General features: G+C 47.3%; 1 protein-coding gene across 1 annotated transcript in view; it reads right to left on the reverse strand.

Moving 5' to 3' along the window:
• Positions 1-25,810, reverse strand: part of enox1 (ecto-NOX disulfide-thiol exchanger 1) — a 40,212-nt gene that overhangs the window by 13,026 nt on the left and 1,376 nt on the right. Inside the window, exons 3-5 of the mRNA XM_029529702.1 lie at positions 25,086-25,317; positions 790-893; positions 501-638 (exon numbers count right to left, since the gene is read on the reverse strand). Coding sequence (XP_029385562.1) covers positions 501-638; positions 790-799 — 148 coding nt within the window. The 5' untranslated portion in view covers positions 800-893; positions 25,086-25,317. The remainder of the gene's footprint in view (positions 1-500; positions 639-789; positions 894-25,085; positions 25,318-25,810) is intronic.

Genomic DNA, 25,810 nt, shown 5'->3' on the forward strand with positions numbered 1-25,810 from the left:
TCATTTAATAAACCCCCACAATGCAGTGATTTGAAATGACCCACTGAGCTCAGATTGCCTGAACAGGCTGCAGAGGAGTCCACGGCAGAACCCACAACGGTCTGGACTGGAGTGGTTCAGCTCAAGACCAGACCACCAGATCAGAGTCATCACTCCCACATGTTGGAGCCTCAGTTCAGCTGCAGAAGCTGCGGCAAAGTGTGCTGCATCACACACACACACACACACACACTCACACAGTCACACACTCACACCCAGAGGTGTGAGCAGCTGAAGGGAATCAGCTCTTCTTCTGAGTCATCAGTGATTCAGCAGCATCTTCCTGCTGTATCTGCTCCATTTTCACATCAGTGATGGCACCAACGCTCAGAGTGTCTGACTCCGTCCCTCCCAGCTGATCCAATTGCAGGAAAAGAGGTGTGGCCTGTGTGGAACATCTGGTGTTTGGCTAACCTAAGACAGATGATGTTTTTCCTCTGGGGGGGTAATAATGGTGGTACCTGACACCAGCTGCTGCCCGCTGATGCCCACCGGCATGATGCCCAGGTTGTTCATGGCCGTGGCCCAGGCGCCATGTTCAGTGACGGGGACACTCAGGTGGTTCTGCTCAGCTCCCAGACCCCCAACACCATCAGCTGCTGCACAGAGACCGGCGGGGGGGCATGATAAAACAGACAGTGGCGTCATTTGGTTATTAGACTTCACAGCGTTTTTATCTAGAAAATAAAAAAATTCAAAGTGACTTGTAGTTAGTTTTTTTTTTCTGTTGTATGACAGAGAACATTTTACCACTGGCCATAGCAGGAGGTCTCTTCTGTTCTCTGCAGTCCTCTCATCAGATCCTTCCTCAGGCTGATGGATGGCTGGAGGGAGGAGGAATGACGCACCTCCACCTGTCCAGGAAAAAACTAAGTTTAGCCCACAGACACAGGACGAGTCATCGAGAAAGAAAACCAGGAAGCCCTAAAGAGATTAAAGAGAAATCCAAGAAGGAAAGCTTAACACACACACACACACACACACACCCCCTTGATGTGTGTTGTTAGAGGGCTGGCGTCTCCCTCATTAGCAGTTTCCCGCCTCTGTGCTGAGCTGAGCTGGAAAACATCACAGGGACAAAATGACACGAGCTCCGATCCCTCAGTTCTGTCTGACAGGAAACATCACAGCAGGCGCAACCAATCAGAGCTCAGCTACTACAGCTACACTATGGACGACCGTGACAGGAATAAAACTGTTTATTGATGAGGACCAGTCCCTGTCTGGGTCCTGGTCAGGCCTGTTTCTGTCCCTGAGGGGGGGTTTGTTATGCTGGACACGTCTTTCTCTCCGTGAGCTCGCTCGTTCGCTCGCTCTCTGCAGTAATCACCATGATTCACATCTGACACGACGAACCAGCCCAGACGCTATGGACGCACAATCATATAACATACGTGTCATGAACAACACACAACGCTGTGTCACTGCCTCATCGCTTCCCACAGTGAAGGGGCTTCAGCATGAGTCTGGTAAACGGGGCCGTTGGCTTAGGAGGCAGCCAATCAGAGGCCGCTTTTATTTACATGTAGAGACAGCTGGTCACATGTCTCACACACACACACACACACACACCCTGCCGGCAGAATGAGGTCCCACAGACGTGGGGGGGGTGAAGGGGTAGCTGATGAGGAAGCTGCTTCAGGCTGCAGCAGGATTTGGGATTTATTCTGCAGCGTTCAGGGATGAAGGTGATGAAGACGATGATGGCGGCGGCTCAGTCAGATCCCAGAGTGCCTGTTCAGGATCTGGATTCACAATAGAACTGGATCAGGATCAGAGTTCTGTTTAGGCTCCAGACTCTTTTCATATGTGCACAGGTGGATTCAGGATTAATGTCACGAAAAAGGAGATGCAGGCAGAACTGCTAACACACACAGACACACATTGATCACATCTGTAATGGTGTGTATCAGACACCTACAGCTGTTGACGTCTCTTTGTTCTGATCTTCACAATATTTACATCTTGTAGTTTTTTGCTCAACCTGCTGTGAAGAGAGAGTGTGTGTGTGTCTGTGTGTGTGTTTCTGTGTGTCTAATGTACCATCACAGTCTTACAGACGTCCTCCTCTGAGATGCTGCACCACAATCACTCCTGATCTCTGTGAACTTCCTGTTCTGAGATCAGCTGACACCTTTTAATGATGAAGCTTCTGGAGACACTGAGGACACCTCTGCTGAGACCCTCCCTCTCTCCCTCCTTCCTTCCCTCTTTCCCTCCCTCCTTCCTTCCTTCCTTCCTTCCCTCCTTCCCTCCCTCCCTCCTTCCCTCTTTGAATCCCTCCCTCCTTCCTTCCTTCCTTCCTTCCTTCCTTCCCTCCTTCCGTCCCTCCTTCCCCCTCTGACTGGACGATGAGTGTTTCTGCTCACTTTCACACACCATGAAATATTCACAGCTGAATCCATGTCCAGTTTATTATTCATGAGCTCACTTAACATCACACACACACACACAAACACACATCTGTAAAATCTCTTTCCCCTTCAGCCTTCAGTTTAAAGCCCCAGAGTCCAGGCCCAGGTTTCCAGACAGCTGGTAGAGACCCAACACGGAGCTGAAACGATACTGGAGTTTCAGTTTACATTTGGTCCTCATGAGCTCCAGATCCTGGTCTGGGAAGGACCCATGGATCTTCTTGAACCTCCACAGCAAAGCAGCTAACAGAGCCCCCAACATACCACTGATAACTGACTACAGACAGGGGGGGGGGCTCCAGGGCCTCCAGCCTTTCTGCCTCACTTCAGTCATGGAGCCAAGCAAGCACCAATGCTCACGGCAACTAAAACTACAGCTGTTTGTTCGGCACATCCATCACCATGGTAACGACCTTTGACTGCCAACTGCAGGAACTGAGCAGTGTTGGAGTTCTTGGAGGATCACGGTGCCCTTGGCTTCACATGTCTGATCTCCCATCCTGAATTTTCACAAACTGTACCGGATACAGCAAGGCCTCATTGAGCACGCTGCGTACCCATGGAAACACTGCTCACAGGTGGACACCTGATCAAACTTTGACCTTCACGTTCCTGTAGGTTAGTTCTTCTTCGGTTTATATTGGGGAAGGAACAGGCACTTTTATTCTGACTCTCGTTGTCATCGTTTTCCGTTTTTGTGGCGTCGTCATCCACAGCTCGAACAAAGCTGACGCTCTGCGTCATTTCAAGGCCATTTTCTTAAATCTTAACAAGCTGAATATGTATTATGAAGTTTTTAAAGGAAGGAGGGTGGGGTCAGAGTGAAATCAACTGTTATGAACATTTTTAACTCATTTTAACTTCAGACACGATGAGGATAAAACAGATCTGTAACTGTCCCTGAATGTCTCTGTTGGATTCACTGAGTCGTGTCGTTTCAGTCCTCCTGTCCACGTTGGCTGCTCCTCAGTGTGTTCAGACTCTAATCTATGGACAGAGTGCAGGCCCTGCCACTTCCAGTGTAGCTGGGACTCCCTCTTTACCCTTCAGCTGAGCGACAGGGTCGTGGCCCAGATATCAGTCAGCGCTGACTGCAGCAAATTACTTCTAATAAAGCCTTTAGAAAGGCACCATTAACCACGAGAGCCGGCTCTGGCCGAGGACGCAAATCCAATCAGCTCCAATCAAATCATTGTCCAGAGAAAGGGGCCGGCGTACATCCCATGATGATCAGAGAAAGAATGGGAGCACTTCACATTTAACCGTCAGACAAAGAGAAAACAAATTGGCAGCATTTCAGAGTTCATCAACAAACACAGCTGCTCCGAGTTGGAGCCACACAGGAAGAACTGCTGCTCTGCAGTTGGGAACAATCAGCTGATCAATAACTGTGATCGACAACAAATAACCTCAGTCATCCATCAAGTCAAAGCTGGTGAAAGGTTCTAATATCTGAGGTTTTAAACTAATTACTGAGAATTCCAGCACAGATGAGCCAGAACAAAAGTCTCTTCTCTCAGCTTTTATTATGAAATATCTGAAGGAAGTGTTTCATCATTTCCTTTTTTAACATCTGTGTTCAGACCTGGTCACTGAGGTTTCACAATAAAAGCCTAAAGACCATCCTTAAATCTAAAGATAATCTGCAGGAGGAGGTAATCATGAAGTTTAATGGAGATGAAGGCCAACAGGTTGGAACCCTGTGAGGTAACAGTGGCCCCCCCCGTTCCACTGTGCCGATCTCAAAGAGTTTTTGTCCATTTCAAATAACTTTTTTTGTGGTGATTGTCTCTTGACAACAGCTTTGGCCATCTTTACGACGTCCAGCGACAGTTAGAGACGGTGGAGGCTGGAAACTGAGCTGAAACGTTAGCTTCATATTTGCTGAGTGTTCCGACCGCTGATTCACTGAACGTGGAAAGGACAAGATAGAGACCAGATTAATGTTTGGCACGATCACCTTTCATCTACACTGGTTGGTAAATAGCTGCATCAGCAAAGGACAAGGTGCAAATAGCATGTGACGGAAAGGTCGTCCACAGACTGGAGACCAAGAACGTCAGTCCTCATCAGTCCTTTGTGTCCTGTTCCCCCATTTTCACTCCACTCTGACCATGAACAGGATTCAGTGGCAGAAGGTCTCGTGGAAACATTGTGTTCGCCAACGCTCTGAGCTTCAGATCTGGAGCTTTCAGTGCTGAGAGCAAACAAAATGAAACATACCAGAATGGTATCTGTCTCATTCCAACGAGGGAATAAAACATAAATTAACCTGCATTTAAAGAATTGTCTCCATTTATCACCATTCCTTAACAAAGAAAATGATGACATATTTAATTTCATCGAGGTCCAGAATTCATATTAATGTCAAACATTTTACATTTAACTCTCTCCATTATTTTATTTTGAAGAGTTGATACCCGTAAGACGACATTTAAGCAATAACTCCCGACAAGTGGTGGTATACCCCCATTATATCACAGATGGGGGGGTAATTCGCCAACCATCAGCCAATCAGAAGAGAATATGTGAGCAGGTCCTTGAATATGATCCTTAGAATGAGTCTATGAATGGAAGCGGAGCCTGGCGGCTGTGGCTCAGACGGATTCATTGTGGTGGTCCGGATGAAGTCAGAGGTGGGACCATTAGATGATGCTCAGTGAGCTGGTGTCACAGTCAGAGCTGCTCTTTACTCTGAATCAATCCACCATGAATTGCTTAAAATTCAACCAATGCTATTAGTGTGTCTGTGGCTGCAGTCTGAATCCATTTAATCCACTTAGGGCCGGTTTGGCGGGGGGAGGGGGGAGGGGGCACTCTGAAGTGAAAGAATAAAAAGGAAAGAAGAAAGAAGAGTAGCATCATCTGTGTCTGACCAATGAGAGCACAGCAAACAAATCACATGATGCCACTGTAATATGACAAAAGGTTACACAACATTTAACTGTTCGTCGTCACAATTGGATTGGATCGTCACCTCCGAACCAGCTGCAGGATTCTGTTCCCAACAAAACTGAGAACAAATCACTGAAACACGGCTGACTGCTGCACGTCAAAGATGGAGGGCGTGGCAACACGACTTGCTGACAGATCGCCTCTCTGATTGGCCGGTCTCATTAACGCTGGATTCTGGAGAAGAATTAAACTCTGAAGGCAACAACACAACTCAGTCCGCCGCTGTTTACATTAGTCGCAACACACACATGCACACACAGTAGTGCTGTCATGGTGGATGAGCAATGATGACACAGTGGCTCCAAACACAAACAACTACGTGTGCGCCTGATTGTGTGTTGTCAGAGCAGCTATGAGTCTGCATCTGTATGATTCTGCCTGATTCCAAACGCGTGTGAAATGATCAACACATCTGTGACATGACAGCAGCCACCTCAGTGATTCATACACAACACACAGTTGCTCAGCTGGTAACACAACCACAACACAAGCTGTGTTTTGTCTGTGTCCTTCCCTTCAACACTCACAACTACACCAACGCTGAAACTCCATCCTTTTCTGACCATCAGGAGGTGATTCCACTGGTTGTAAAAGAAGTCAGACCATATTGAAGTATATGGAAAAATGTCCCTCCTCCTCCTTTATATTGAAGTGTATGGGAAAATTTTAAACGATGCTCCCTTTAGAGAAAGGACGGGAAGGGTTAGGGGGCGGGGCTACATTTGGTTCAGCAGATATCTCCCCTGCTGGACTGGAGGGAAACTACCTCAACTGGTCTGACATCACTGAGCAGGTTCAGGCTCAGGAGGTGGAGTGTCTTTACATTAATCACACACACACACCTGTCACAGGTCCTTCTCTCTCTCTGTGAGTCAAAGCCTTCAATAGGCGAACGAGCTGACAGGAAATGACCAGATGGTGTAAACGCAGGGAGAGAGAGAGAGGGAGACAGTGTTGTGTATCTAACATTCCTCCAGCTCTGACTCTTTGCATTTTAAACACCTTCCCTTCTGTTGCCTCCAGCCTCAGCTCTGCAGGATGAGCCAATTAGCATGAACCACACAGACACACACACACACAGTCAGAATATTTACCTGGCAGAATTCACATTTTTTAACACTAAGTGAGTCAGACTCAGGAAAGTCAATTAATCCTCCATCTGCAGGAGCTGTAAAATGATGCATAACAATAAATTCATCTCGCACACACACAGAGGCTGCGGCTCTGATGTCATTGCTTTGGTCAGAACTGAAAATACCCTGCATCTGATGAATCAATCAGAACGGCCAGCTCGTCAGATCAATGTTCACTGTTCACATCAAAGGAAAAACAGAGTGACTGTGTCCACAAAATTATGGCCAGCAGAGGAGCGCAGGAAGGAGGAGGAGGGAGATGACTGACAGAATCCAGTCTGTGTGTGTGTCTGTTTCTCTGTGCGTCTCTGTATCTGTGTGTGCGCCTTGTATCATATCCATGCTAATTGGTGTGATTGACAGGAGCAGCAGGCTGAGGCGGCGCCGTCTGTTCCCGTCTCCTCTAATTACAATCATGGAGGAGTGAAAGTGGCGGAACTCATCACATGCTGAGCTGCAGCTGCAGCTCATACTGAAGTCGGCCCAACATCGGCCAACAGACACTCATCTGGCCCTCAGGTGATGTCATCTGAGGTCTGACATCACAATGTCTGCATTGATTTAACAGCTTATTATTAGTCCTAATAATTAATGATGTAAATTCAAGAAAAATCATTCATTAAATTCAGATTGTTAATAATAATGAATAGTCTTTTTTTTATTATATATAATCTCCAGCACAACAATAAAACAATTTACTCATTAAAGAAGGACAGATTTTAGCACCCCTACACTGGTGCTAGTGTTGTGTTGTATAATGTAATGTATTGTTCCACAGTGTTGTCGTCTCAGTCTCATCGGCTCCAGTGTCGGTGTCTCCACAGCTGTCACATTAGAGGCTCTGAATCAAATCTTTTTAACATCATGTTCAATCACCGAGACAAACGACATCCAGACGACAACAAACACACAACACAGATGACCGAGAAAACCACAAAGACTTTCACTTCTCCAGCTGTTTTACTTCATTTCATCCTGAAGTCAAGACCAGAAGCACACAACTCATCCAGTCTGTGAGGTCACAGTTTGACCTGGACCTGAATCTGGATCTGGATCTGGATCTGGATCTGGACCTGCATCTGGATCTTGACCTGGATCTGGATCTGGATGTGGATCTGGATCTGGACCTGGATCTGGATCTGGATGTGGATCTGGATCTGGACCTTGACCTGGATCTGGATCTGGACCTGGATCTGGACCTTGACCTGGATCTGGATCTGGATGTGGATCTGGATCTGGACCTGGATCTGGATCTGGATGTGGATCTGGATCTGGACCCTGACCTGGATCTGGGTCTGGACCTGGATCTGGATCTGGACCTGCATCTGGATCTTGACCTGGATCTGGATCTGGATGTGGATCTGGATCTGGATGTGGATCTGGATCTGGACCTGGACCTTGACCTGGATCTGGATCTGGACCTGGATCTGGATCTGGATCTGGACCTGGACCTTGACCTGGATCTGGATCTGGGTCTGGATCTGGATCTCAGTTCTGACTCACAGTTGCAATTTTATTTTGAAAATCCTGTTTGTGTTTGATGCCACCACCTAGGGCAGGCGAGCAGTGATGATGTCATCGGCTCAGACAGCTGTCAATCATCACACACACACACACCACATCATCATCATCAGGTTTTTTTCATGTCTGTACTTCTGTTTCTCTCTGTGTGCTCTTCCTCTCTGCTTTAAGAAGTGTAGAAGACACACACACACTAACACTAACACACACTGTAGTAATCTGGATTGGTAGCAGATGTTTTAGCTTTCAGCACTTCTCTCTCTCTCTCAGTCTTTCCCTCTGTCTCTCTCTCTCTCTCAGTCTTTCTCTGTCTCTCTCTCTCTCTCTCTCTCTCTCTCTCAGTCTTTCTCTCAGTCTTTCTCTCTCTCTCTCTCTCTCTGTCTCTCTCTCTCTCTCTCTCTCTCTCTCTTTCTCAGTCTTTCTCTCAGTCTCTCTCTCTCTCTCTCTCTCTCTCTCTCTCAGTCTTTCTCTCAGTTTCTCTCTCTCTCTCTCTCTCTCTCTCAGTCTTTCTCACAGTCTTTCTCTCTCTCTCTCTCTCTCTCTCTCTCTCTCTCTCTCTCTCTCTCTCTCTGTGTATTAAACACACCTCCAGGAGTCGGAGGGTGAAGCTGTAGAAACAAAACAAGAAAGAACAGCACTGACTAACCCTCACCTTTTCACAATAAAGGTTTGACAGAGTGAGGACCAGACAAAATGTCCTCACGTTGTGACTCTGTCAGCTGGTCCTCACTTGTCCAACCAAGGTGAAGTTCAGTAACATGAAGACAGTTTAGACAGATTCCAGCAGGGACTCTGATTTAAATGGCCGTTAACACACTCCTGTGCGGCGAGGAGGAAAACACAGAGAACAATAAAGTTTATTCAGGTGGTTGGTACAAGCTGCTGCTGCATCACTTCTACATCAGTGGACACACACTCATACATATGTATTCACCGCACACACAACACTACACAAACAAGTCACACATTTACACAACGACTAGGAGGAGCCTCAATCTGCAGCAGTAAAATACAATGAGTCCTCACAAAGACACAAGGAACACACACACACACACACACATAAAGGCCTCCTGAGATGTCTCTGGTGATTTTTAATGGAATCACTGTTGCGTTTATTCAAAGGACACACTAACTTCCCATTTGATCCACAACAGCAATTAAAGAGCAGCCAGAAGCCTTCAGGGTGGGGGGCTGGGAGAGAGACGGCAGAGGGTGGGGGCATGAGAGGAGGCAATAAGGTGTCTTTCGGTTCCTACCCAGCCTGCTTTGCGTCCTCCTACGTGTGGACTCTTTGTGAGCTCAACTCCATTGTCACACTGTGCGTCTTTTCAGCTGAACGGATGATTGTGGAGAGAGTGGCGTATTGTGAGCTGATCAAATAGACGGGAGGTGGAGATTCATCATTTCAGAATAGAAAAGGCTGCAGATCAGATTCATGGAACAAGCTGATATTCAGCAGCGACAATCGAACACATGTCTGTGTCAGAGTGGGAACAGATTCATCAGCTGAGTCCACCTGAGCGGCTTCAGGTGGCATAAACACAACCACCAATCAGACAACAGAGAGGCAGTTGATTCACCTGTGCTCAGCTCCGGGACTGAACCAGAGAGAGAGAGGAGTCTGCTTTAGTTTTATCTGACCATGATGTCATTTCCCAACTTAACCAGTCAAACCAAAGATGAGTGACTGGGGGGCCACAACAGACTCCTAATGCGTCTCAACTCTTCTAGCTTTGTGTATTAAATCAGACGATGGAGTCGGGCCGAGCCGGGCCCAGTTGGACTGCAGCTTTTCTGGACCTATAAGGTGACAGAGTGCCATCCAGCAGCGGCGGCAGATCGACACCTTCAACAGCTCAGTCTGGTTTCAGCAGTAGTGTTTGAAGTTTGTGGCTGACACTTCAAGTGTGTGTGGTTTTCTGTCATGCTGCTGCTGCTCAGCTCAGCTGTAAAATATAAATGAAAAGCTGCTTCAGAACTTTCCTGTCTCGGCTTCGAAAGACATTTTTCCAAAGGCAGGACATGTGTAACGCCGTCCCTGACAGTTTGCTAACATGGCTGATGTTCTTCTGCATGACCAGGCTCATGGATCCGACACCAACGTCTCCCCCTGACATCAAGTATTCAACAGTCAGAGCCTGGAGCCAGGACTCGGTCTGAAGAGAACCGACTCAGTCACCACTTTATTAGGAACCCTGCAGGATGCTGTAAGAGGATGTTGAACTGTGACCTTGAAGGATGAACAACAGCCCTGATCTGTCAGAGGGAACTGACTTCAGTGATAAACCAATCTGGATCAGACTGGCTGTCTGAATGGAGCTCTGCTGAACAGACTCTTTATTGAGTCTCTGATGAACAGAAAAACGTTAACAAATGTTGCTGTAAAAAGGTTAAAAATGATGGGCATGGAGAGACAGGGGGACGGGAGGACAGCGGAACAGAGGGACAGCAAGGCGGGGGGATGGAGAGACGGAGAGACGAAGGGGTGTCATATGAGGCAGCAGCAGAATCTGACTGGTGGACGTTCAGACCACAGAGGATACATCAAGGTTAAACCACACACAGTGTAAATTATTCACCAGTTAAGGGACAACACACACACACAGACATCCCTCTTCACTGTACAACCTCGTCTTTTCTAACCATCAGACAGCAGGTCAAAGACGAAGCTGCAGATTTTCACTACTGAAGCTGACGGACTTTGTGTTTCTGCTGAGTTCGATCCTGTATCCAAGATGGCCGCCTGCGACCGGACTACCGCTGTTTTCTTGTTAAACTAAATTCATCTTTCTTCATTCACGTAAACTGACATTAGCAGAAAAACAGATTCAGATAGATCCAGATCTTTTTCATCCCAGGACTGCTGGCTGCTGCTTCTTTTCCTGCACAACAGAACAAACGTTTTCACAGCACTGAAACAAGACCACATCTGGGTCTTCACAGCCACATGATGTGGACCGGCAGGCCCCCCTCCCTGTGTGGATCTGGACCCCTAACTTCAATGAGACCACCTTCCCGACGCTGATCTGTTTTCCTTCACTTTTATGGAGGGAGGACTTGTCAGAGTTTCCTCACCACCACAGAAGGAATGGGGGCGGGGTGCCGCCACATCACTTATGGCTGCTGTGTTTGTCTGTAACAATCTGATGAAAAAATGTGACTGAACATGCCTCCAGATAAAGTCTGACCCCTCCACCTGCTCAGCCTGAACATCGTACCCACAATTCATAGCACAGTTAAAGCTCTCAGGAAACACAAGAACTCAGTGGTGGAGGCAGCTGACGGTGTCCACTTTCCGCCATCACTGTCAAAACCTTTCAGGCCACACCAAAAACCACGTGACCCTGAAAACTAACATGGGTGAAGGATCGTTTCACAAAACAGGAAACACCAGGAAGAGTCCGGTGTCAAAGAGAATGAAGGAGACACAGTTGGAGCTGTTGGAGCCCAAACACAGAGCTAAAAGACAGATGGACTCATCTGCTGTCTTCAGGAGGAAGGTATCATGGGTAAAGAAACCAACGCTGTTGCTAGGAAACAAGTAAACTGTTAGGACTGATGCTCAGGAAGAAGTGTTTCATTCTTCCAAACACTGTCCAGATGCCATCAAACGCACCACATCTCAGTCATGGTGATGACTTCATCATAAAACGGCTCACTTCCTGTTTTGTCAGAGGTCTCTGATCCTCTCTGATGGACCTGATTTCATATTTTAACTCCTTTATTTGCTGCTTCCTGTAAACTGATGTTTATGACGGCCTGCTGTGAAAGGTCTGAATCTTGTTCTCATTGGATTCACATCCTGTTCCTCCTCTGATGTTTTTCTCCCCTCTCTCCTTTTTCTCTCTCTGTCCTCGCCTTCCCCTCCACCACTCACAGTGATGAAGTGGCCAGTGAGGAGCCGTCGCTGTCCGTAATCACCACGGTAACTCATGGCAGCGCCATGGTGCCGGCAACACGGCATCCATCACCGCCTCCACTGCTGCAGGAAACTGATATATCAAGATGTAAATTGTGGCCTTGCTGCTCTCAGTGTCTCCTCAGGGAGAGAGGAGAGAGGAAACAAGGAGATGGGGGAGGAGGTAAACATGAGGGAGGGGAGGGGTGGAAAGAAAGAGAAAACAGGAAGACAAAAGAAACACAGAAGGCGATCTAAACAAAAGGGACATAGGAGAGAGGAAAGAAGGAAGGAAGGACGGAGAAAGAGGGAGGAGAAAAGTGAATGTATAACGATGACTGTGGTGCTAATCCATCCTAATCCAGCCGTGCTCCTCTTTGTGAGTCTGTACACACACACACACACACACACACACACACACACACACACACCAGAACTGAGCGGTTGTTCTTTTATTCTATCTCAGCGGAGGTGACGGGTCCTTCGGGGAAAATTGGTCCCTGGAGTTTCAACTTGAACCAGCAGCAACCCCCCTGTCCCAGACACATGTCTATGGTACCGCCCCCAGCCCCCACGTTTACTGAGCTGGCAAATCAGGGAGGAGGAGGGATGTTTTCCCATAAACTTCAATGCAACCTCACTCTTCGCCCCTGAAGGTCAGTAGATTGGATGAAGGTTCATTGTGGATGGAAACAAACTTCTGTTTTCTTCTACGTGCTCATCAACAAACATTCAGACTACGATCAGGGTGCCATCTTAGATCACATGATGAGGTCACATGGACAGTGATGTCACAGTGGCAGATATGTGAACCTGCTGAATGATGATGATAAACACGAAGAGAAGGATGAACGTCCTGTCTCAGAGGAGCGACTTCTCCTCCTAACATCCCATCACAGCCAGGACTGAACCGCCCACACCCAGATAATGAAGTGTGTGTGTGTTGGAAATGTGTCCAGGTTTGAGCTATGACATCATCTGACTCCACCCAGTCCCCTGAAGCAACATGCTGCCTCAGAGGGGGAGCTGGATCCAAACCTGAGGACGAGGAGGAGGCGAATAACACACAGACACACACACACACAGCAGTGCTGCTTTTTCTGTATAAAAGCTAAACAGCATTAAAACGACACAGTCACACACACAATCAGAATCAGCGGTAGATGACATCACAGACTGAGACTCTGAGCAGGCCTCCGTCTGTCGACCCCCCCACCCCCAATCAGGTGATCCAACCTGCAGCAATTTCAGAGGCACTTTAATTCTGCTCCTGTCAACCTGCTGACTCGTCTTCAGCTCCTAATGAGTTTGACTTTAGCGGGTTGAAACATGTTGCGAGTTCAGTCAGGACTCTGATCTGGAACTGAAACTCAAAATGTCTCCGATTACTCACAACATCCAAAACCAACAAAACCCAGTTAGACTGAAAACTGCTGAGCACGGCAGAAAGCGAATCATCAATTTAAATTCTGCTCATGTTGACAACAGACCGCTTCAGATTGTGTGTCTATATATTATTTCTATTGTATGGTAGTTACTTATCTGTTGTAAATAAATATTTATCTCATCTACTGAACCAGCCTGTTAAAGATAGACACGCTAAGTGTTTGTGTTCAATAAAAAACCACCACCCTGCTCCTTCTGCCTGCTGTCTCCACTCTCTGGTGCTAAATTAAATTGGATGTTTCCTGTTTGGGGGAGGGGTAATGTCGCAGCACGATATAACACAAAATGAATGTAATGTATCTAATCTAATCACGTTTTCTGTCCAGAAAATAGTCTCAAGCACATTTCAGCATTAAACGAGCTAATATGATAAAATCTAACATTTTATACTGTAATTCCAATCTCCTGTTTTCTGTGAAGAATCTTTAAAGTCGGAAATGAACGACAGCTTTGGTGCCGCCTGTGAACAGAGAGTGACTGATTAGTGTTTGGTGTTCAGCCGAGTGAACCGGACTGTGTGTTCCTGCCACACTGGCACATATGGAGGAGACCAGCTCCAGGCAGAAGTCCCAGACCGGTGCGACCAGACAGCACTGAGCATGCTCCACGTGTGATTGACGGGGTTCTCACGCTCTGCTGCAGAGCGTCATCTTTATATGTCACATTTTTCACAAGAGAAAAGGATCCTACATTTCCCATAATGCATCTCAATGCTATCTTTAATTCTGACCTCACTGCTGTAGATCTGACTGAAGACAATGGTGAAGCATTAACATGGAGGAAGAGGAGAAATCCTGTTTTTAAGTCGAGTTCAATAACAGTCAAATTTATAATAAAATCTAATTTATAATCGTATAACATAATGTGTTGTAATACAATGTGATTCATTACAATATAAATAATTATATAAGTCTGAAGGGAATTTGTGTCAGTAGATGAGCTGGAAGAAGAGAAACAGTGAAGTGACACCGTTTAGCAGAATAAATGAAAAGACGCCAGAACAGCAGGTGAGCTGTTGACTTTCGCTCCGTCTGTTCATGATCAAACTCTTTTTAGTTCTCGTCTGTTCAAAGTTTCTTTTATCGGCCTGTTTTCAGGTTCATTATCGGCTCGACACCAGACGGGTTCGTTATGCTACTGAGGCCGATCCACATCGCCTCCCCTCCTTTTTCTTCTTCCCTCAGTTAAAGGCTTATGTGTGCATTAATGACAGTGTCTGACGGGCCGACAGAATCAGATGAGATTGTTAAAATCATCAATTTATTATTGCCAAACTAATCAATAATTATTGATGTCAGAGGTTATCTGTCAGCTGGTCGTTATGATCTCATCGTCAGGTTTTGCAGTGAAGGGAGAAGTGCACGTCAGCTGTGTTCCATGTGAAGGCTTGTTGTTTCCATTGTAACCATGGCAACAGTGATCACATGATGTGGGGGAGGAACGTATTTTAACCCAAATCAACATCTTTTGAACTCAAACAGGATATAACTTACAATGGTGACCATGGTAACACAGGTGTGTTTGCTGTAACCATGACAACCAACCAGGGATACTGATTGATTCCTGGGGGTCCTGGTCAGTCCCGGTCCAAAACCTAAATGACTTAAAATATGAGGAAAGTTGAAGAAGAAATGAATTCTGATGAAGGAAGTCGTTCTGTTCATTTAACTGAAACAGAATGACACAACCTTCTTCCTGAGAATGTTGGAATTCATATCATGACTCACTTTAACTCCTCAGAGCAGCTGAACAGGATTTAAATCCGACGGACTGGCGAGCCGACGGCGTCATAATTAGTGGATGTAAGCAGCAGCAGACGTGAAGCTCCTGATAAGCTGTGGGACATGAAACATCGTCTCATTAATATCTCAGGACAGGTTTGATGCAGCGTCGGGATGTACAGCGCTGAGCTGAGTAAATGCAGCACGGCTGTTTGTGTTGGCAAAAGAACAGCGCTGCCCTGCCTTCCAAAATAAAGCTCCAGGTCTCTGCAGACCGGCCTCTCTATTCATCACACAGCAGCCATTGTCTCCTGAAACAAAAGCGCACCCACTAATTGTGTGTTTCCGTGTGTGTCTCCATTTTATGGCCCTCTGCTTTGTGTTGTGTTTGCGTTGATCAATCACCGGCGGCGTGGCGAGCAGCAGGGTGACCGGGGAGGGCTGGGCGGCAACGGCGGGGCAATGTACCCACATCCCACCTATTGGCACCATCCGTGTTCCAGAGAGGCCTCAAATAAATCACCGCTAATGACACCGGGACAGGGAGAGCGGGAAAACAGCCGGAGGGGGAGGGAGAGGGTGCACATTCAGATCAGCGCTGCTCAGGACGACCGACCGGTGGGCCAGACTGTCACCGTGTCCCCACAGCCGCCATTACTGCACATTGGTTGTCACGGTAACAATAAGAAACCCATAGACTGGACCTGTGGCACACTTGCCTGCATCACAGTGGTTGCCATGGAAACGGTTAGGTCTTGGTTGGATTCAGAAAAGGATGGTGATTTGGGTTAAAAAAAGTTAATCCTCCGCATCAGATAATCTCTGTTGCCATGGTTACAGGGACAACAACCTGGCTACCTTCACACTAGATGTCGCCTAGCAACAAAAACTAACTTTGAGGTCATAAAAAGCTGCGGACGAGCGACCTCTGGGCTCGATTTGACTTCTCATCCACAGGTACGGCAGCGCTTGTGGTGGTCCAGCAGAATGGCAGACTAAACCAGCTGCAGGGTTAAATTACCAACGGCTCAGTGTCGGCTAACGCTGAGGGTGAGAAGAGAAACCCCCACTTCCCCCCCAGGGGAGAGTCTGCAGAGAGGAAAGTGGAGCGCCGGAGGAACAGAGCTCTGATGAGGATTTTCCTCAGCAGAATGAGGACGGACAGACTGTGATTCCGTCTGAGAGGCTGGTTTGTTGGGTAAGTGGCAATCCAAACGGGCCGCTGCTCTCGTTTACCACCGTGACTCAGAGCGTTATTTAACTGAGAGCTGAGAGGACAGAGCAGCTGCAGCCAGTGCAGCTCCGCCTGACACCACCCAGGGTGTCCAAGCTACAGCAGGTTAGCACAGAGCTAAAGTCAACACACAGAATCCACCGCCACGCCACATTCTTCTTCTACAGATTTAAAAAAAGAGCGGTGAGCTCTGTGTCACTATAGTGGAGTCTCTCAGCAGCAGTGAAGAACCTCTGGAGCTGAGTGTGTGTGTGTGTGTGTGTGTGGTGATACACGTCGGTTGTCGGTCATTTCACCTCTGCAGCAACATCTGACATTGAACCTTCAGTCAAACTCCTGAAAACAAAGATACTTCCACAAACTGTGTGTGTTTACACATGTGAGCAACTGAAAACACACACGCACCTCACAATGTGTGTATCTGCCGTTTCTGCTCATGGATAATGTGTCACATTAGACAGAGTCAGTGGGAGACGCAGCTCTGACTTTAATCACATCCCTGCTAATCGCGTCCCTCCCCCTCACTCATCAGACAGACGAGCCAAACAAACGTCACCTTGTGATGTCACACTGAATCTGAATAGTGAAATAAGTCCTCACACATTTATTACTCTCCATGACACACAGCTGATTATCCCTCTGTGCTCCACTGGAAACAGTCCCCAATGAGAACAAAAAGATTTCACAGCAGCTCCATCACCACCACCCCCTCACACACACTCAGGCAGGATTCCCACAGGACGTCGATGGAGACTCCTTCCAATAAAGAGGATTATAGATTTTGCCCTGTGCACCCGAGTGTTTCCAATGAAATAACGGCCTCCTCCTGCATAAGTCATTAAAATTTAAACCATCCCCCTTTCAGCTGAATATCACTGTGCTGCTCTGCATGCATTAGTCTGAGTGTGGAAAAATAACCCTGCTGTGTGTGTGAGTCTGTGTGTGTCTGTGCAAGTGTGTGAGAAAATGAGAAAGCGAGATAAGAGGAAGTGAGTGAATGTGATTCATCCTTCAGGCTCAGTGGCGTGTTGAAGCACGCACACGTGCTCGTACACCTTCTTTGTGGGGTGTCACCACTGAAATCAGTGTAATGAGCCCCCCCCACAGTCAGGGTCGGTCCCACTGAGCCGCTGGACCTCACAAGTACAGGAGCATCCAGTTTATGGACCCCACAAATAATAATACACAAAAACAAGCCACGCACACACACATGCATATAAACGGGGACAATCTGAAACACTGAGGTGAATGATGCTGGACAGGAAATATATTTATGTTGAGGCAGCACACACGCACAGTTTCCACATGAGATGTTTGAGACTCAATTCTTCTAATGCAGGTAAGACTTTCTGGATGTGAAGGTTTATGGAGGTCGGCAGTAATCTGTTAAGGTCTGTGAGGTTACTAAGGTTTTCTGAGCAGCAGCACAAATGGAGTCCGTCCCGTCACTCCAGTCAGTCCTGCAGAAGGAGCAGCTCTTCCTGCTGTATCGATTTAGCTGCTGCAACTCCAGACGACCATGTGAACCACGGTGTCTTCGTCAGTCCTCGTCTGTCCTGATCTGTCCATGTCCACATCGTAACGTTCTATAACATCCTTATTTTAAGCCCTGAGTTAGCAGCTAGCTGCCTGCACTGAGGCTAACTGCAGTGGACAGGTCTCTGTCAGACATACATGTCCGCTGGGAGACAACAATCAGGTTGTGTGAGCAGCGTCAGCTCATACAGAGGACGAGTCCTAACGAGCTTTGTTAATGAGATGAGTTCATTATTGATAAGATTCAGCAGAAACCCGTGAGACGGGAATCAACTCCCTGTGAAGACATTTGGAGTCCCTTTCCTCACATGGACGAGACGAGCCGAGCTCTACATGACGCATCAGCAGAGTTATGCTGCTGTGAGCGGAGCGCGCTCAGTGCAGTGTTTCCACTCACACAGTCATCTGGTTTGTGATTCAGTGGAAACTCTCTCCAACAGGATCTTTAAACATCTTACAGTTACTGAGCGGACCTGATGGGGATTGATTTGTGGGGAAGCTGCAGCAGCCAAACGTTCTCTGGATCAGGCTCAGACCACGTCCTTGGATCAACACCTGACACCCCGAGGAAAACCCTGGACCCAGATCTGTGTGGATTTAGCTGCAATCCAACAACCCTGACTAACAGGACGTGTCTACTTGACGAGTTCAGACATTTGAGACAGAGACTTTGTCGCAGCCAGTTTCATGATCTGCTGAAGCCAAACAAGAAGTATTTTTCTGTCACAGTCAATTAAAGGCAGTTAAATCCATTATTTATCATGAAAGGTCCCATGTTTTATATTAAAAGGTCCATATTTTTACTTCTGCAGTCTTTTATTTTAAAGTGTTGCTCTCCATCTGAAGATAAATTTGTAGCTTTAACAACCGAAATCCATCTGTGGTTCTGACTCCTCTCCTGGTCCTTCGACACTTTCACTGTATTAATATTTGACCTCGACCTCATTAGTATTCACAGACCACATGGAGGTCTACCTGTAGACCATATGAACCTTTAAATTTTTGGACTATGGATCAGGACCTGCTGATGCCTGAGCTGTTTTCAACCACAAAGACCAGGGAGAATCGATCAGTCTGTGAGGAAACTTTGACACACACACACACACACACGCACACTCTTCCTCCTGTTGCTAAGCAACCTGATAACTCAAAGACTTGTTGGATAAGGTGAGCATGCTCTAATGAGGTTCCCCTTCCTCCCCCTCCTCCTCAGCTGATGCTGTGGGGTTTTAGAGTCTGGACCACTTGACCGGGGAACATCTGCGGGGCAGATGTTTGGCAGCTCAGTGTTTGTGTGGATGTTTGTTCACCCACGTCTTGGACCAACAATCGATGATTCATCTGATTCGACCTGTTTGGCTCAGATGACTGCATCACCTCAACAGCAGACTGCATTCAAAGGAAACTTAGCTGGAGAAGTTTTGTCCTGAGGAACAAACAGGACGAGACTACAGCAGCACAAATAATCAATAAAATCCTCAAACCTTCATTGTGATCAGTGACCGTCATTCTTTAAGGTATAGAGCAGCTTCTGAAGACAAACACCTGATGAGATAAAAACATCTACAGTTTGTTCTGAAGAACTCATTAAAACCACTGAACTGCCTTTAAACTGGACTGGGACTGATGACTTCCAATCATGCACTGAACAAAAGTCACAAAATCTTTCCGCCTTAAAAGTGATTGGTTGCTGCTGTCTCTGTGCTGCTCAGTCATGAAGCTAACAGCCTGTTAGCTTAGCCTCACTGAAGTCTGTCTGATGCAGCAGCACATTGTCTTCGTGATCATAAAGTCAGTCTGATGTGATGTAAACTGGTCACCGTAGCAACGGTGGCTATAGTCTAGACATCACGGCGTAAAATAAATCTGAAGCTGCCACTTCAAATATTAAAAACTGGCTTTATGTGAGACACTGAGGCAAAGTCTGAACTTTAACAGAGGCAGAAGTCTCAGGTCCTGCCTCCCCACAGTAAAAACAGAGCCACTGCGGGGACCTGGACTTCAGGAGCGACTCTGGCTCTGGATCAGGGCAGCAGTTACATTCTGCTTCCAGCTGCAATTGGGCTGAACAGCAGAAAATGCAAACCTCAGCGATGCATGAGACTCTGCAGTTCCTCTGGAGGTTTCTGTTTTTCTGCTGTGATCGTTGCATCAGTGAAGCAGGAACGAGAACCACTTTAACCCTTTAATCCCCAAAAGAACTGTAGCCTGAGTGCAGGCCGCCCCATCCCCCATGACCATGGAGACAGAAGGGCTCCGACCTCAGCAGAGACGGGACGGTACAGGATAATCAGCAGAAACCCATCTGAATGTAGTTTTACATCAGTCAGCCAATCAGAAGAGAGGCTCTGACCTGATTCTCTTCTCTGATTGGAGTGTTTTCTGCATGAGCCAATAAAAATTGAGCAGATTTCAGGTGGACACCCTACAAATAAATAATAATAATCATTTTATCTGCTGGTGTTTCAGTCGACCTCTCAGATCTTCATCTGGTCATTTTGGTTTAAATGATTCATTTAATTATTCCACTTAAATCAAATTGAAGTAATCACTTGGAGACCAACTACATCGTACGGCAATTTAATATTCTTAGAATTCATGTATTAATTTCTGATAACTAATAACTGATTCCTGTCTGGTTGACATGCAGCAGTTTATTTTTTCAATGTGTTTTACTTTAACTGGTAAAACACTAAGTCTGCTGGTTCCAACCTGAGTCTGACATGTGACAAGAAGAAACAGCTGTAAACTGAAGGTCTGTAATCGGAAACACAGCCAGGCTGAAGGATAAAGAGCAGAATGGAGACGGCTGAGGAAAAAGAAGGTAAACGTACATTTACTCTTCAGCTGGGTGAAGTGAAAATGAGGAGCAGGAGCGAGTTCAGCTCCGACTTATCCACGCTCCACATCCTTCAGACAGCAGCACCACAAACAGGGCAGCAGGGGGCGGGGCCTATTTAACCTTTGTGCACTGCGGCCCCTGCAGCCTTTTCCTCCTCACACATAAAGGACGAGAAATGAGTTCTGACATCTCGCCAACTTCACACTTCCTGTGCAGCACTGAGCAACAATTCAAACACACACACATGCATCTTTAATGTGCTGAGCTGGAGGTGGACAGGATCAGGACCAGGATGCTGCAGAACCCAGTTCCGAGTGTATAACGATTTGATGGGCAGCCTGGATTCTGAGTCCCGGTTCAGGGCCCAATCCCTCAGTGGGATCACTGGAAAAAGCCCGGTGCCCCGCGGGCTCCAGCAGACAGATGAATGCTGGGAGGTGTAGTGTGGTGTCAGATGTGGCTGCAGGCGACAGGAAACTGTCCAACAGCATGAATCAGTGAAAGCAGCAGAGCAGAAGACGCTCACAGCAGCCATTACTGTCACACACTGCACCACAACACACACACACACACAATCCAAACACACATTCACATGTGAAAAAACAAAATGGAGGGCGCTGAAGACCAATCAGAGGGTTTGGGAGTAGCTTGTCCTCCAAAGATCCGTCTCCTTCGACCAGATGTCTGATCCTCAATGAGACCTCATCCCTCACTGTCCTGGTCACACCGATCTCTGACATCATCATCAAACTAAAGATCACTAATCAGGAGGATGTCATCTGGTCAAACTCTGGACTTCCTGGACTCAGAGAGAAGGGCAGCCATTTTGTTTCTACCGTTTCTAAGATGTTGTGAACTAAAGAATTCATCATCCAGACACACACACTCTCTCTCCTCTCTGAAGTCCAGATGGATGTGTGTGCCTGTCGCAATGAATCTTACACAGATACACATCACACAACACTTAATGTTTAACCTTCATTTAACCCCAAAGAGAGAAACAGTGTGTGTCTGTGTGTGTGAAGGGTTTAGGAAGTGAAAGTCCTATCATCCTTCTTCAGCCGCCTAATGGGGAGAGCAAGCGTCTGCTGCTTATCAACAGCACCTCTGCTACACGCACACTCTCCCAGTCTGTTTCTCGCCATCATCAGCTCCACAGACTTAAGTCTCACGTTCACTGCTGCTCTGTTAAATTTTACACAACCAAACACTGACGTTACACAACGTACACAACAATATGCAACGGCTCGGCACAACACAGCCGGTCCACAGCTTCTACAGTTACAGCAGAGTGAGACTAAAGAAAAAAACTCCACATCAAATTACTGATTTTGTTCTGAACAAAAACAAAAGATCAAAGTGGATCCACCAACAACGAAATCAGTGACATCATCACTATTCAACTGAGCTGAGTGGTCCATTAACAGGAAACGGCCTATTATAATAATTAACAGCTGTGATTTTCTAACAGTGAACTGGCTCTGAATTTCAGATTCAATTTAATTTACCCACTTACTGGATGAAAGTCACCATGTTCAGACTGAACGATTTGTTCGTTAACTGAAGAGATGAGCTGATTGGACGACTCATTAACGATGCGTGGACTCTGATGCCAGCGACAGGAAGTAAATCCTATTTCCTGCTGCTCTCTGCAGTCCTCCACACAAACCAGAGTGCTTGATGTGTAGCCAGCAAGAGGCCCCCCTTACACACACACACACACACACACACACACACACACACACACACACACACACAGGCCATTGTGTGAATTAGAAGGCACTTCAGTCACAGCAGCTCTTCCCTCCGGCTGCTCCACTTCCTTCATCACACTGATGGCCCGACTTTGATGTGCTGCCACTGTATGAACTGTGTGCGTGTGTGTGTGTGTGTGTGTGTGTGTTTGTGTCTTTTATGCAGCCGAAACGATTTGTTGAATAATTTAGATCTGTCATTTTAATAATCGATTCATCATTTGATGGTTTCTGGCGTCTCTCTGGAGCTCCAGTAACAGAAGGTCAGTCAGCCAATCAGAAGAGAGGATCTAATCCTCTCTTCCGATTGGCCCAGCTTTCTGAGTAATACAACAGAGCAGATTTCAAGAAAACACTCAGAGAAACCAAATCCTGCAGTGTTGGATGGAGGGTTCAGGTGGGCGTGGGCATAGAGGGCGGTGACTGCTTTGTTGTGACATCACAAAGTCCCAGAAGTCCTGACGGCCGGTTCTAAGGCTCAGTGTCTGAATATAGACATCATGCATCTTTAGACATTATGGACCTTTATGTTTAAATTTGATTATTTACACAATGTAACTATTAACAGCTTTTTATTGTAAAGTTGTTGCATATTTTTAACATGTTTGTTTGTGCACATGAAATATGACAGCTGATGGCTGCCCCGGCTTAAAAACATGTGTGACATGTTTTTAGTTAATGGGCACTGAACTCCAGTCTGACTGGACCTGAACTACACCTGAACTCCCCCAGAGTTCTGAGTTCTGCGGTCAGACAGCAGCTGTTGAAAAGCGGAAGTGCAGACTGCTCTGATGTTCACACTGAGCTGGTTGTAAATCAGTTGTATGGCAGTGAATAAGCAGCAGCTGTGTGTGTCTGTATTTAGATTGGTGTGCATGTTTCATTATTGTGTGTCTGGTGCTGGATGTCCCCTGATTCCTACATCAACCAGAACAGACTGTGTCTCTCTGCCCCCGTCCTGCACACACCCTCTCCAGTGTGCCCACTCCCCCGGTGAGCCTGTCTCATGTTCCCACTGAATCTGAAAACGCCACAATGAGCTGCAGTTGTCTCCCTGAGCGCAGTGGCGTGGGGTCAATGAGGCTGGGTGGGGGGGTTAATAATCACATTATGAGGCAAAGAAGCTGTTGTTTTAATTAGCTACAGGAAACAAACACAACAGGAGCTTTCCTGGCCTGGGGGGGCTGTATGGTGGTCAAGCCCAACTCAGTCTGGGCAGCTGCCAGGAGGTGATGGCTGCAGTGATGTCACAGTGATGTTTGGGAGTCAGATGATGATGTAACAACCTCCACCATCAGGAGAAAGATAATCCATCCCTGACCCCGAGGATCAGACTGAGACCTGGTTCCGGTCTGGTCTGGTCTCTGGTCCATGTTGGAGAAAACCTGGTTCATGAATCTGAGTCTTTGATCGTCAACATCATGAGAAGCTGATCCTGAATGTGTCTGAAGCACCTTATCACTGAATCAGGATTCAGCTGTGACTTTATATTTAACCTGAAACACAGAACAAACCGGCTGCAGCCCAATCCTGAGTCCCAGGTGAAGCTGCTGATCCTCAGAGATCCTGAATCCAGTTCTTCATCATTAAAGAGAGGTAAAAATAACCAAAGACACAAAACCCCTTCAGTCCCAGTCCTGGTCTTTCTGATACTTTGGTGGCCTCAGGATCTGGGTCTGGATCTGGATGGTCACTTAGATACAAACCTGGTCAGGCTGTGGAGTGGACTGCAGACTGGACTGATGCTGCAGCGTCTGTGAGAAATGATTTAGCATCAGCGCCACTCCTCAGCCAATCAGGTTACAGAATTGATCTAGTTGGGCCAATCATATCACTCCAAGAGGAGCTCCATGCCAATATCTAACAAGAACCAACCAGAGGTGAGAAAAGCGGTGACCTCTGAACCCTGAGGTCAGTTACCACGGCAACTGGGTCCAAGATGAAGACTCCTGATAACACAACGCATCACATCCTACAACCCCCACAAGTACAGTTCTACGTCTGATCTGATACCAGACTCAATCGTTTATCATATTTTTGTCTGTTGGTCACAGTGAGTGTTGTGAAGTGTGTTTACTCATTAAATCTGTGAATTAAAGATTAACTGATCAGTTGGTGTGATTATTGATTATTGATCTAACAAGCTGCTTCACTGATTCTGACATACAGACAGAGGCTGCTACTTGTTTTGTGTTGTCGTCATGTGTGATGCTGAAGGGTCGTCAAGGTGACAGGATGTGAAGGGCATCAGGTGTATCAGGATCCGCTGGGATCTGGACCCCCCCACCACCTGGAGTGACCCGGTGACACTTTACCCCCCCCCCCCCACCGGATCATCGACACTTTTCTGTGGGAAACTGTTGAACAGAGCTCGGGTCATTGTTTCGGATCTGCCTCATTAAATCATCAAATCACATCACACTCATTCTTCCCCCGGAGGGTGGGGGGTCCGAGCCCCCCAGATCCAGGATCCAGGATCCAGGGTGCGGGATTCGGGATCCGCAGGCGGACCGGAGCGCGTCAACAGCAGAGAAACGACACACACACACACACACACCGGCCACAGCAGCGCGCACACATACGGGGACTCACCGGCTCCGACGGGACCGGGACGGACCGGGACGGACCAGGACGGACCAGCAGCTCCGGAGCCTCGGCCTTCAGCGGTTAGATTCCGGTGTCACAGCCCGGCTGCCTCTTCTCAGCCTCCGGTGCATCTCACCGAGCTGCTGCCTCCGGTAGGACGGACCGGGGCGCGTCCCCGAGACAGGGAGGGAGGGAGCGCGGGCACGAGCATCAGTCAGTGCGCATCGACCGGTGGAGCCTGGAGAGGCGGGAAACAGGCTGATTAACTACGTCACACAAACAGGTAAAAGGTCGAACACAAGGGGCGGGGCTTCGAGTCCATTTAAACCCAGGACCTGCCTTCACGTGACCACCAACAGGCCGCCGAATCTTCATTGGCTGATCTGGACCTAAATGGGCCGAACCTGGACCCAGTCCAGCTGTTGGCCATGTGTTTTGAGGTGGGAGGGGCTAGCTGATCCACACTGAGCAGTGGCAGTAGCCCCGCCCCTAAACCCTCCCCTCTAATGAACATCATGTATTCCAGACAGACCATAAACTCATCAGGAAAACGTTTACTGAGGAGGAGGGACATTTTCCCATAGACTTCAACACAGTCCAACATTTTAGAGAAGAGTCAGAAACAGCTGGACCAGCTCAGTCCTGAACCCAAACAGCTGATGCAGCATCTGTGACATCATCAGGTCCTTCATGGGCGGTCCAGTCCTGATGACATCACTCCTCAGGTTGTT

Source organism: Echeneis naucrates, chromosome 21, assembly GCF_900963305.1.
Source record: "Echeneis naucrates chromosome 21, fEcheNa1.1, whole genome shotgun sequence".
In the NCBI taxonomy this organism is placed as follows: domain Eukaryota; kingdom Metazoa; phylum Chordata; class Actinopteri; order Carangiformes; family Echeneidae; genus Echeneis; species Echeneis naucrates.